The sequence below is a fragment of the Synchiropus splendidus genome, chromosome 19 (assembly GCF_027744825.2).
Source record: "Synchiropus splendidus isolate RoL2022-P1 chromosome 19, RoL_Sspl_1.0, whole genome shotgun sequence".
Taxonomy (NCBI): Eukaryota; Metazoa; Chordata; class Actinopteri; order Syngnathiformes; family Callionymidae; genus Synchiropus; species Synchiropus splendidus.
The window spans coordinates 12,737,095-12,751,122 of record NC_071352.1 but is presented as its reverse complement, the minus strand read 5'-3'; the positions used below and the strand labels follow the sequence as shown (position 1 = coordinate 12,751,122).

At 42.8% G+C, this 14,028-nt stretch overlaps 1 protein-coding gene across 1 annotated transcript; it reads left to right on the top strand.

Annotated features, from left to right (window-relative positions):
- The first annotated feature begins 9,620 nt into the window (after positions 1-9,620).
- LOC128750549 (alpha-2,8-sialyltransferase 8F-like) lies at positions 9,621-13,734 on the top strand. Its single transcript, XM_053850743.1, has 7 exons — positions 9,621-9,771; positions 10,920-10,994; positions 11,068-11,142; positions 11,207-11,366; positions 12,811-12,923; positions 12,997-13,089; positions 13,162-13,734. Exons 1-7 carry the CDS (start codon positions 9,686-9,688, stop codon positions 13,628-13,630), a joined length of 1,071 nt encoding a protein of 356 aa, XP_053706718.1. The 5' UTR covers positions 9,621-9,685; the 3' UTR covers positions 13,631-13,734.
- The last annotated feature ends 294 nt before the right edge of the window (positions 13,735-14,028 follow it).

Below are 14,028 nucleotides of genomic sequence, written 5' to 3'. Positions count from 1 at the left end.
ATGTGGTTAAAGAACAGAAAATGTGCCCAAAAAATGTATTTTTTTCAGGGATGAATTGTGTATTTTTAATTGCCACCGGAAGAAAGGACCTCCTGTGGCGCTCGGTCTTTGAGTTGGGCAGTCTCAGTCTATTGGTCCATGTGCTACTGTATTGGACCAGGAGCTCATGATCAAGAAGTTAGAAGTGGTAGTCTTGAATAAAATGAAACAAAAATCATTTAACATTCAACAACGAAAGACAACCCAGTTGTCTTTTTTATTTATTCATTTTTATCCCCCCTTTCATAAATATTTTAATATAAAATTATTATAGTTTGTTTATCCCCGTTGCTGACCAGACAATTGAAGATCTGCTTGGTTATGCAGTGAATTAAAAACATACTTTACATACCACACCCGCGCGTTCAAGGAACAGAGACAGACAAAGGAACTAGTTATATATAGTTCGTCTTGAACCGCACCTTTATTTTATGTCGTCCAAATACTGCAACCCTGCCCTGCTGGATGCTAAAAATAAAATGTCCTGTCAAATTAAATTTGATTGATGAAATGTGAGGCACTATTATGAATTTAATGGGAGACATGTTGAACCATCAGTTAAGTGGAGTTGTGAATGAGGTCACATTTTGATAGAGGTAAAACAACTAGCTAGCTAAGTTTAGGATTGCTGTTGTGCGACACCACTTGAAAACATCACACAATGAAGTTGAGATGATTCTTTCATACACTGATGCTAAAACAGTGGTTTCCCCCATCTCGCCGCTGCTTCTGTAAATAGTATCATTTGTCTATACAAGTGCCTCGGTTCTCCACCACAATCCGTTCCAGACGGCCGTTCGAGAAGCGAATTGTTTGAAATCTGAATCGATTTTTCCCATTACAATGAATGGAAAAAGAAACAATGCGTTCCAAGCCTTAAAAGAGTCTTTTGTAGGAGTGAATGTAGAGTGTCTGCTGCAGGTGCGCTGTTCCTCTATGTGTGTGGCCGCTGCATGTGGGAGGGGTTGCCGAGTGAGTGACGTCTCTCCAGAAGTGAAGAGGTGCCCGGTGCGTGTCCAGCTCTGAATGTGCGCTTCTGTGCAGTTTGGCTGTGACAAAGTCATAAACCAAGTCACGCTCTGTCCCAGACTCGCCTCATCCCTGTCCCAGCTCCAGCCCACAACAGGACATCAAACTCTGGAGTGAGCACTCCAGCACCTCCCATGTGACACTCTACCACGGTCCAGTGCGGAGACAGGAAAGGTTTTGCACCTCAATATGAAGAAAAAACAGTCAGCTAACGGGACACGTCTGCATACAGAGGCTGCGTTATACACAATAACAAAGCGCGTCGTGGGTCAGCTGATCAGTCCTCGCACGTTATGTTTTTTCTGGGGCGTTCGAGTTCTGGATTTTTGTTCAAAATCTGAAGCAAAAAAATCTAGAATTTTTTGTTCGAACTCAATTTGTTCGAATTCTGGGACGTTCGAACCAGGTACCACTGTATTATAAATACACTACTGCATAACATTGTATCCTTATTATCCATTTTAAAGGAAAAACGAAAGAAAGAAAGAAGAACGAAAGAAATTAATATCAATAAACTTACAATAAAGAATGACTTTGACATTGTTTTTGTCTGTAACAGAAGGGATTCAAAGTGGATCAATTTGCCTGAAAAAAAAAACCACATGGATGTGCAACTACACTTTATTCTAGTACGGCAATATTTATTTAGATATTTGAGAAGGACAAGCGTTGAAGTTTTTGACAAGCCGGGTGAAAAAACGACACAAAGGTTGGACAGACGCTATCAGTGACTGACCTTGACCGACTGGTGTCACTGTTTCCCTCTGTATGTTTCATCCTGATCTTGAGTGGACTTCTCTTTTTCTGTCTCTTTTTCTGTCATTAAAAAAAGCTTCTGAATTTGACCCTTTAAACCTAGTAAATAGTACATTTCTTTGGCTTCATCGTCACTAATGCATTGACAACTATAAACATAAACACTGAAAAGAGCACTGTTTATTTGTAGATTTCATCTGTTTCCCCTCAGCGAACGGATGACTGGACCTTAAGAGCATTTTTATGAAGAGATCATGTGACCGAGACGATCTCTTCATAACAGGCTAATGTTTACTCGCATTTCAGTGTCAATTTGTGAAAAAAAACTGAAAATATATTTTATGATACAAGCCAAAATGTTTGTTTTTAGCTACATAACATGACCCTAAAAATATGGATGCAGTTTAACCCACAGACAGCTGCAGCAAATTGTAGTTCATCCTTGTAGTTTGCTCTGGAACATACCCGCAATTTCAACCCAGCTTGGCGACTTAAGGGAGGAGGAAAAAATATTTCTCAACACCCAATGGATTTAAGCTTCTCAGAATAATGGTTATTTCCTTTCCTTTCTGTCCTGTCTACCTGGCAGGGCTTTGAGAAGACCACATGTATGCGCCTGGATCAATGTTGTAATGTATGTTACTAGTGTTTGGCTTGTGAGGCTTCATGAAACGGTGTGCTTATTTTTGGATGGCACTCTCTGCTCTTAAAGTTTAAAGGTGTCCCTTAAGTCCTGTCATTCAAGTTCCTTTTTTCTCTCAGTATCAAGTGGAGGACAGGAGAGATACAATACCAAATGAGCAGGCCATAGATAGTTTACACCCACATGTTTTTGTGTGTGGGCTTCTGTATCACATTGAAGGTTTAGGTTTCTCTGATGAATGATATTTGCAAAAGATTCCATGACAGTGCAGTGATGTGGCTGAGCATGATCTGAAAGCTCGATTAGGACTGACAGGAATGCAACAAGGAAGTGCCCTTAACTGGGAACTTTTCGGGGGGAAGAGGTTGAGAGTCTATAGTAATGTGTGTGTAATAACCAATGCTGAGTGCAGCAGTGTAGATCGACTCGTGAACAAGAGCCCACATGACAAAGCTGTGTGTATTCACCATGACTGACAACAACATGCCTGAAGACGCTGCACCCACTTTCTGGTGAGCAATACTTGAGCTCCTCTAGCAATGGTAGGGACCTACCTCTACCCATTTTTATTTCTTTATGGATCAACACTGACGTAACTCTACAAGGAAGGATCCTGACAACTCCAAGAGAGACAGAAGCCTGAGGTCCAAAGCACATTATTTTGCTTTGACCATTAAAGTTTGTTTGTTGACGTGTTTACAATGTTATGGAATTTGTGATCAACCTTTATTTTATTTTATTTTATTTTATTCCAAAGCACTTTCCTAGTTGGTGGGATCCCCACTGACCATGGCAATAAAGTTGATTCTGATTCGGAAGTTGGTCTCCCGTTCAACACAATGTGAAAGTGAGCACGACGTTGCTCTGTTTTAAAATGAATTGTTACCCTTCCAGTGTTTGAGTCGAACTCCAGATCCCACCAATGAACCAAAAACAATCGTCACAGAAAGGCAACGTGTCGGATCAGATGAACATCTTAGTCGTGAGTTAAAATACTGCCATGTTACCATAACATTTGATCCACAGAAACACACAGCCTTCCACTCATTCAAAAATAAATGCCAAGATGCTGTTTCACAGAATGAATGGAGGTGTGTGCCCTCAGTGAGTCACATTGGTCACATACACGCTGTCAAGTCTTTTGTCTGTTTGAATTCCAAATTGAGCCAAGCGGGCATTAACTGTTTTGTTCTCAATTGTTCTGAAATATCAATAGTGTATTGGTGTTTTATGTAATATGCTTTGACCCTAGGACAAATAAGATTTATTTAGTAAAGGAACGAATTTGAATAAGATACATAACCAGATAGATTTATTTGGTTTGACATTTGGTTTCCAAATGAGGGTCCAGTTCGATCACACCCGTCTAGTGGGTGAAATAAAAGTATCTATATTTGACACACACCCCATCGAAATTGTGTTGCCAACAAGGGAGTGCTGAGTGACGGCCATCGCACACCCCGTCACTTTATGAAAGAGTTAAGGTGAAGTATTAAATAGTTTACAAGGAAGTTTATTCACTTGTCTGGCGACATATAAGCGAGGGGTGGAATTCAGCGGTGAGAGCTGTGGTTTTGGTGCTCTGTAGTGGGGCGCAGGAGGGAGAGAGGCTGCGGGTTAGGTGCCCTTGGGCTCCGTCCGAACCCTGAATAGAGGGCGGGTCAGGGTGGATAATCCTCTCTTCAGTCTGTCACAGTGTGATGGTGGCTGAGCCACAGCAGACTGTGGCAGAGGTGCTGAGAACACGCAGGATGATGGACTTGCAGAACTGAACCAGCAGCTCCTGGGGCACGCTGTACTTCCTCATTTTTTGTACTGGATTCTCCGGAGCCTAGAGAGAAGAAAAAAGAATTGCCTTTGTGTTGTATAGAGAGTTCTTTATTTTGATATATGATATATTTTGATATATTTTAGAGAGTTCCCACCTTTTACTTTTCCTGGTTTTGATCATTCATTCCTCAAAAATACTATGCCACTAAAAAGTAGAGACAGTTTTTGTGTTTCATCGAATTGGTTATTGTTATTCATTAAGACTGTTTTTGAGTGGAACTCAGCTCAAAGCCCATCACTTGACATCCAAGTTTCCTCAGGGTACAGTGCAACTATCAGCTGACTCTGCAACACTTTGTGATTGAGTCACAGAGGATATCAACTTACAATAGATTGAACAGTTGAGTTGCAGGTTACTGATCTTTCAGAATTCATGAAAACCTTCCCAGAGTAAAAGTCTTTAACCTTCATTTTGAATTTTATTTAAATTATTGTGTTCGTGTTTGTAGAAGGTGTTTCCGGGTTGTATGTTTTTTTTTAATCCCAAAAACGTGCATTATCATGTCAACAAACGTACACACACGTAGTAAAAGTGGGGTGACATCTTGACCTCCGTCACATATATGTATTCATGGTGTCGATACCCATTTGTCACAGATGCCTATCAGCAGCCGTGCTAGCCAGACAGGAAATAACTCCCACTTAGTACAGTAGAGCTGCCAACCTCTGAGAACAAACACTGTGGTGTGAGACTTTACATGTGACTGGGTGGAACGAGAAGTGAGGCATATTCATGGAGATGACTTTTCAAGCATCTGAGATTCTTTTATTATTACAAAAAAATGGAGCAAACTGATTGTGTGTATTACAGTAACTCTAAATTTCCATCCAAAGGAATAGAAGGGAGAACAACAACCCAACATAACAGATACTGTGAAGAGGCGCTGAAGAGTTTCAGCAACATGCTAACAGCAAAATATTGAAAACATTACTGGCCACTCTTGTCTTGATAACAGCTTCCTTTAAGTTACATTTAGAGCAGAAAGAATATGTCCAATTGATTTGTAATAATCGCAAGTTAACTCAGCTTCAGTGTGAATAATTGAGAGTAAAGTTTGAATCTATTGACAGTCACCATCAGAAGGAGATGAGTCGGCTTACAGGAGGGAGGTGGAGCGGCTGGTGTCCTGGTGCAGCCACAATAACCTGGAGCTCAACACCCACAAGACAGTGGATATGATCACAGACTTCAGGAGAGTCACAGCTCCTCCATCCTCCCTTGAGATGGCTGAGTCACCCATTAGCATTGTGGACTCCTTCTGCTTCCTGGGAACCACCATCACTAAGGACTTCAAATGGGAGCTGACCATCAGGTCCCTCTTCAAGAAGGCCAAGCAGAGAATGTTCTTCTTGTGGCAGCTATAAAAACTACGAATGCTGATGAAGTTGATGGTGCTGTTCTACATAGCCATCATCCAGTCCATCCTCACCTTCTCTACCACCTCCAGGGATAAGAGCAGACTGCAGCGCATCGTACGTTCTGCTGAGAAGGTGATGGGTTGCAGCCTGCCACCTCTTCAGGACCTGTATGTCTCCAGGACCCAGAGACGTGCAGGTGGGATCAGAGCCGACCCTTCTCTCCCTGAACATGGCCTGTTTGTTCCTCTTCCCTCTGGCAGGAGGCTACGGTCCATCCAGACCAGAACCTCCCGTCACAGGAACAGCTTCTTCGTATTAATATCTGTGAAACCAGATATGATCCATGGTGTTTGCAGACACCACTTTTAACAGTGGTGAGGATCAAAAAACATGAATTGAGAATACTGGGAAAACTTCCTTACACGGTTTGGTCTCTACATCCTTTGTTGTCGACTACGACACTACTGCGTCTGTGGCGCTTCCACCTTTGCTACATGTGGACATTTCAAAATTTGATCCAGTCATTGTCTATCTGTGTCAAAGAGGAATCTATATGTGATGCTGCCAATCCACACCCAGCAGTAAGTCGGCGTCACTCCAGTAGCATTATTGTTGGAATGTTTGTCATGCAAAACAAAGCAGCACATGACGCACTATCAACCCAAGATGCTTTTCACATTTTTTTTTCTCTTGCTGCAGGGAGTTGAAAAGAAAACACACAAAACCGGTTTGAGCCATGCCATTTTCAGAACTCAGCATTTGTTATTTGAGTGTCAGGATTTATCATGAAATTAGCCATATTCCTGCGTGATTCTGTTGAGAACGTCGGCATCTCAGCCTCCGGGAAGAGTAGCTCCACGCATGCCAAAAGACATTTTAGGTGACAAGAGCAGCGGGACGTCTCACGACTGAGCTCACTTAACATTACTCTGAGCCTTTTAAGGCCATGGTGTGTTCAGTTAGCCGCACACAGGGTTTAGAAGTTTGCATGCAGGGCAAGAAAGTGGAGACACGCCTGTATACTGTATCAGACCTGTTTCAGGATTTGCATTACGGCATCAGCGTTGGCATCATATGTCATGTGTACAAACACATGGACACCGACAGTTCACTTTCATGCACCGGAGTGAATCAAATTTTGTGTATTACACGCATGTACCTTCAGAATATTCTTACAAAGGGGAGTTGCTAATCCACTGCATCTTGATCCATCCAGTGATTTTGAAGATAAGGAAAGCCCTTGTTATCGTCTCAAGAAAAAGCAGTGTAAAGTCTGTGGAGTTTTTGGAATTGGATACACATCAAAATATCGCGTGGCAAGTACGTGACACGCCAAATCATTTCGATGACCGATCTCCAAAACAACGGAGGGAAGATGGGAGCTGTGTTGGATGAAGTGTCGCGATTGGCTGTTGAGGCTTCATGAAACCGTGTCAGCAGGTTCTGCTCTCAGTTCAAAAATAATGTGAGGTGTCATTGAAATAGTTAGCTATACGTTGTTTTAATTCAAAGATTTGAGAGTCTGGTAGGCTCAGAAAACGTCGGACGAAAGTCTTACAAGCCCATCCTTTGTAAGCATTCAATATTTAAAAAAAACAAAACAAAAACAGAGGAGAGTTAATGCACATATTTTACTCATCATTGAGGTTTTTACACTTCCGTAATGTCCGATATTATATATCAAAGTTATCACTGTGATGACCTTTCTACGGCTCCAATCCCAAAATGCTGACTGATAATACTTTCAATACTTCCTAAAATATAGTGGCAAACCGGATCAAATGAAAGGGTGAAGACAACCAATGAGGTTGATGGATGGGACCAAGGAGGCGATGTGACCAGGGAGGTTCTTCAAGTTAGGCACAAGACGCTGTGAGAACCAGGAAATAAGACAAAGACAAGGAGGATTAAGGATTGCAGCACTGAGGTGTACGGATGGTTGTTGTTCCACGTCACGCTGTGTTGCCATGTGAGTGTGAATAAGCAGAGCCACATTCCTGAGCTAGCATGTGAAATTCAGAGCTAATTTGAATCGCCTGAAATGATCATGCATCGGTGGCATATCCAGAAAAATGAGTCGTGGTGACAGCATGCTCCGCGTTTTTCAGTCCCTCACCTCATAGTGTGGCGTGAGGGACTGTCACTGTGCTGTGGGAAATTTCACCTCTTTGGATTGGGAGATAGAGGTGGACGATATTGAATCAGTGTGGAACATCAACCAACATGAAGAGATTACATGCAGTTGCTGACATTCTTTTTATACACTATAGATCTATGCTGATGCGTTGATACATTCACAAGTCGAGACTGAGATGTGCAGGATGCTCCTCTTCACACACACGTTCACAGCAAAGAAGCCAGTCAAATGTGCAAGTTTGAGTTGTTTATAAACCCGTTGTGCCTCTAACTTGTCCACACACCCTGGCGACGGAACCATGGAGAAAGACTGACGGCTCGCGTGACGTCTTCACTTCAAAACTTTACTGACAGCTTGCTTTGTTGCTTAAAAGTTAGCTAAAGACTAAATGCAGAACCAAACAAATGCGCTCAAAAATGTGAAAGGAGGTAGAATAGTTGGAGTCATGAAGCAAGTTGACCCAAATAATTTAAAAGATTTCTCTGTAAATTCCCCAAACCAGTTCTTTGGCCTAAAATGTCAGATTTTTTTTTTTCCTTTAAGACAAACACGGAGCAGAAACTTGCAAGTTAGTCTCAAAAACACATCTGACATAGTGATAAAATCGAATTAAAATAATCGATAAATTAATAAATATATAATGGTATATTGTGGCATGATGATTTCTAGAGACATTTCTAAACAAATAAATTTACTACAATTTCTTTTTTTTTCTGTAAACAGCATGGCAAATTAGCTGTGTGTCAGTAGCTAAAGATTTTCACAAATTAAATGGGATTTTGACAAAGACCTTCAACTTGGCTGAGATGCCTTGGGTGGTGTGCCTCGAGCAAAGTGTGCCGCGGCAAAAAAGGGTTGAAAAACACCATAGCTGGCTGAAAAGAGTTTTCTCTGATGGGTGGCAGGCGTCTCCCTTAGAGATAGGGTGAGGAGTTCTGTCACTCAGGGGAGACTCGGAGTAGAGCTGCTACTTCTCAAGGGTTGAGACGAGTCATTTGAGGTGGTTCGGCTACCTCATGAGTACACCTCCCTTTGGAGGTGTTCCAGGCTTGGCCAGCTGGGAGGAGACCAAAGGCTCAACCCAGGACCAAGTGGAGGGGTTTCATCTCTTCACTGGCATGGGAGCATCTCGGGATCCTCCAGTGATGCCTGGGAGAAGGGCGTTTGGCGGGACCTTCTGAAGCTGCTGCCCCCGTGACCTGCCAATAGATAGGCTGGATGGGTGATTTTAGTCATGGCAAAAAAAGCCAAACAGTTTGGACGTCGTGTAACTGCCGGTCATTTTTTTGCGATGCTACTTATTGATGCGAATGAATGAATATTTATATCCCACATGAAACATACAACAACTCTTTAACCATCAATCTGAGGGGCAGCAGAGCACAGAACAGTCTGTGTCTTCTTTTCCCAGACAGGTTCAGGTGGCTTTTATAGCAGTCCATGTAGATTCCCAAAGGCCTGTGAGTAAGCACAGGTGTAGATTGATGGATACAGTGATATCACCGGTGCTTATCGCTTCAACATGTCGGTGAATCATGAATCTTTTGTTGTTACACTTCCATGACCATCTTTGTGACGTGGCGCTTTCATTGCATGAGCACTTTACCTGGTTTAACCCCGATAAGAGCAAGTATCACCATTACTTTGTGTTGAACTTGAACCTTAAACCAGAACAAAAACCCTCCTCACGCGTTCACTGACTAGCTGTACCAGCTGTGCTTGTTTCCCGGCGCATGCACTAATAATACCTTACTTTAATTGTTGCCGTCTTTCTAGTCTGACCAGTATCTTGTCAAGCACGCTCCACCCCGTGATGTTATGAATAAAGAACAAAGTCTGTGTGAGTGAGGCACTTTTACTCAAGGTCGACAGGGAGAAAACTGTAGTGTCAAATGGCGCGTTTAATGTCCATGATGATGACGGTGATGTGTCTAGGAAGCATCCTGACCACTGTCATGTGGTACTTGCAAGACGACAGGTGGGTGCTTTCTCTCTTTATATTATTTTTCAGGCATCAGTCAGGTGCATTGAGGAAGTCAGGGACTGAGCTTCGAAGATCGACAGAGCGCTTCAAAGGCAGTGGTGGAAAAATGTTTTGGGACACCGGTGCAGTACTAGTAGTTATTCATTTATGTTTTTTGGTTCAGTCTTGAACACATTCTCTGCTGTTTGTTGACTTTGCTCTAGACAATGTTGAGGACTGACATATTGAATAGTCTGCTTAGTTTTTCCTTTAAACAATGAATAAATAAAATAGATTTGTTAGTGTCGGTATAATGCAGCGACACCTTTTGAAATACACACCCAAAAAGGTTTTTTTTTAAAACAGTGCATGATAATATTTCATAATGTCTCAAATTATAGTGTCCGAAAACTTTGTTCCTTTTTCTGTCTTTTATGTGGTGAATGATTTCAGACCTTTCTCGCTAGATTCAGTGAAAGAAAAAAAAACAAGAGAAATGATGTTTCAGAAAGAGATGGATGGAGCTGATGCAGCAATTCGATGAATGTCACTGCCGTGGGTCAACAGCTCACTGAGCCGGCAGAGCACGGATCGACTGCAGTTGTTTTTCTGGTCTAGATTTAAGGTTGACTGAAGGAATTCGGATCTTAGGAGCGCTTCATTCCACAGGGAGCGTACAGATGATTTATTGTCGCGGCTCATTTCAGAATTTGAGGACATATCAGGGTTAAAGCTCAACTGTTCTATGTCCTCATTTCCAGATCCTTCAACATATTTTTCAAGCTTCATTTTAGAAGTTGCTAAGGAGCAAACTTGTCGGGCTCATTCTGCTCAGATGTGTTATTAACTTTTGTTTAAATATATGATAATAACCCAAGTGGGAAATCGGCGTCGGCTGGGTTATTGTTGGGATATTGCTTGCTGCTCTCCATGTTCCTCTGACGTCAGAAATTCCAAAATTCAATTCATGCTGTTGTGGTGTGGTTCCATGGGTGGTGGCCTCATGCAGCACTCATGTATTGTCTAAGGTTTTTTGACTAATACACCAGTCAGAAAAGCTGGAAATGCAAGAAGAAGCAGCTCACAATCATCAGTATACATACACTGCTACTGGCTTTTCATGGATATCTGTTGTTAACATCATGACATTTTTATTTCCGCAGTTTGCTATTAAACTACAAACCACCTCCGCTAAAGAGAAAGCTGTCGAAAACCTACAAACTTTGCACCGGCTGTCAGTGAGTTCCGTCACCACGGCAGAATCATTTCCTCCATCGCACCTTTAGATCTGACACTCTCCCATCTCTGCAGGCAAATCTTCGACGAGGTGATGAAAGATTATTCTTATAAGTGGAGGAAGCAGGAGCAGAATTATATGAATATCAAGTAGGTGGCAGCGTAACAGTATCAGTGGTGAAACGGACTGTTGATGGTTTCGTATCTTCCGCAGGTCGGAGCTACAAAGCCGGTGTAACGGTTACGATGGCGCGATCATCACCCAGCTCAACACCCCGTTGGGATCGAAGATTACGTTTGAGACATTCAGGAGGGCAAAGGTCGACAGCAAGGGTTTCATTGTCGGGACCAAACTTTTCAACCATTTGCCATCGGTAAATATCATCTGTCACTGCCGACATTGTTTACCTTGTTCTTGACCGATTTTGGCTTTCAAAAAAATTTGTGCCACGTTTTCTACTGGGGTCTCCTCAGGTCACAGAGGTCAAATTTTGTTTTTATCAATGAAAGATACATTCAGCAGCATTTGGTGTACTAGATGAGATCAGATGCTTGAGTTTGGCATGCTGCATGCTTATTTGACTTATATAGTTCAATACCTTTTGTATATACATGTAACATCCGACTTAGGACCTGCTCGACTTATGTCCTCCTGTACTTACGACCACAGCCAACAGATGTTTTTTTTTATTCAATGTCTGGCACCGCAGCACAGTATCCCAGCATCTCACTCTCACACAGTGATCTACCACTACAGTAGCACCTATAACCCTTGCGTCGGCTATTTTGAATGGCATTCCACTCACGTCCAATCTGACTTACGACCGGTTGGTCGGAACCGATCCCGGTTGTAAGTCGGATGTTACTTGTACATGCAAAAATTCACAACGCACACAGGAGCAGCTCATACAGTGTGCTTTGCTGCAAACACTAAGCTAACTGATTTATATGTTAAGTGGATATAGAGCTGTGATAATGCCAATGTCAGTTGGCTACAACATGGGAGTGGGGTACGCAACACGTTGCTGACAGAAACTGTGCTACAGCATTAGCTGCTGAAGTTGCCCAGATTTAGTGGTGACACATGCCGAGAAGCCAACCACCAGACCAAGTGATCAAATGGTAGCTGACTATAGCGGGTGCAGATAAAGATGGCCTCATGAGGCTTCATGAAACAGTGCCATCATGAGTGCACTAGTTTAAAATTGATGTGAGGTGTCAGCGAAATGGTTCAAATCCTGAGATTTCAGAGAGTGCATCTAGTAGGCTCTGGAAATGAGACACTGTTTCATGAAGCCTCATTGGTCCATCACTCGTGGCAGGGATTCACAACATGCCACACACATCAGATGAAAACACTGAGACATAAACAACTCAGCTCCTATGTAATGAAACCAAAATTTGTCAACTGGCAGCAACATTCGACACTATAACTAACTGTGTATTAGACACTGGAACAATGAGCTATATGGCTCTAAATGATCCCAACAAAACCCAAACAGACAGGGAACCCACGACAAAATGAAGCGGGAACACATTCTGCTTCGCACACAATGCCAAATAACAATAAACAGCTCGCTCATGGAAGAGAAGTCTTCAACCATTTTAACAATTACGAAGCTGATCAGAACACTTATGAAAATAATCCTCAACAACAACAAATACAAGTACACAATGTGATTCTAAACATCACCTCCATTCCTTGTTGCCTTAGTGAACATTTTCAGTGAAATCTTAATTATAATTTTTTTTATAGTTGAAATCTTCCCATAAAACCCCGGAGGGAACTTATTCATTGACATTGTTGATCATTTGCAGGAGCACCCCTTCAAAAACAAAATCTGGGACACGTGCGCTGTTGTTGGAAATGGAGGAATCCTGTCTGGCAGCAAATGTGGACCGATGATCGACTCCGCTGACTTCGTGTTTCGGTATGAGTGCAGCAGACATCACAGATCAAAAGTCGAATTTAAAGTGAAGGGTCATAATAGAGTGCCTGTCTAGGTGCAACCTGCCTCCTCTGGACGACGAATTCATGGGGGATGTGGGTAAAAAGACCAGTCTTGTGACAGCAAACCCAAGCATCCTCATGAGAATGTAAGTACGAGAACGGTGCGCAGGACATACGTTATCATTCAGCCTTGTTTCACAGCCGCTTTCCTCCAACAGGTTTGGTTCCCTGATGGAGAATCGTCTCCCGTTCGCTAAGAAGCTACAGGACTATGGAGACGCCTTGGTTCTGCTACCTGCCTTTTCCTTGTCCAAAAACACCGACATGTCCATCAGGGCGCTTTACACACTTGAGGACTTCAAGGTTCCGGCCCGGGTTGTCTTTTTCAATCCGCAGTATCTGATCAAACTGGCAAACTTTTGGGGCTCCAAGGGTATCAAACCTCTTCGACTTAGCAGCGGTTTAATGATAGTTAGCCTCGCCCTGGAAGTCTGTTCTAACGTGAACGTTTACGGATTCTGGCCGTACGGCAACCACCCTTCAGAACTTTACCCGCTGTCGCATCACTATTACGACGACGTGGAGGCGCCGCCTGGACATCACGCCATGCCTTCAGAGTTTGCCCAACTGCTGAGTCTCCATAATCGGGGCGTGCTGAGGCTTCGACTTGGAAGTTGTGAGAAGTGAGAAGCAGAGGGACTTTTTTTTTTTTTTTGCCTCCAGGGGCATGTCTAAGTTATCACCACCCCCTTGTTTCAAAAGACTTAGAAACTGTGAGTGTGCCTTTTTCACATATCAGTGGTTCAGTTTGAATACAGAAAAAAAGGGAACCTGCTGAATGACAAGCCACTTTTAAGAGAAAAACCTGCGTACGCCGTGGAATTCATCTTGACATACCGAGCGCTGAAGCAGTGAAGTGAAGGCAAGAGACCGGACAGACCACCTCGCAGACACCGGAGTCTCCCCACCTTCCTAATCAGAGGAGCATCTAGAAGTCTGTCATCGAAACTATTAACTCCCACTGAATGCTTTTCTTGTCTCACCAACCTCATGCCACGCTGCCTGTGGATCTTGCACAACTAGAG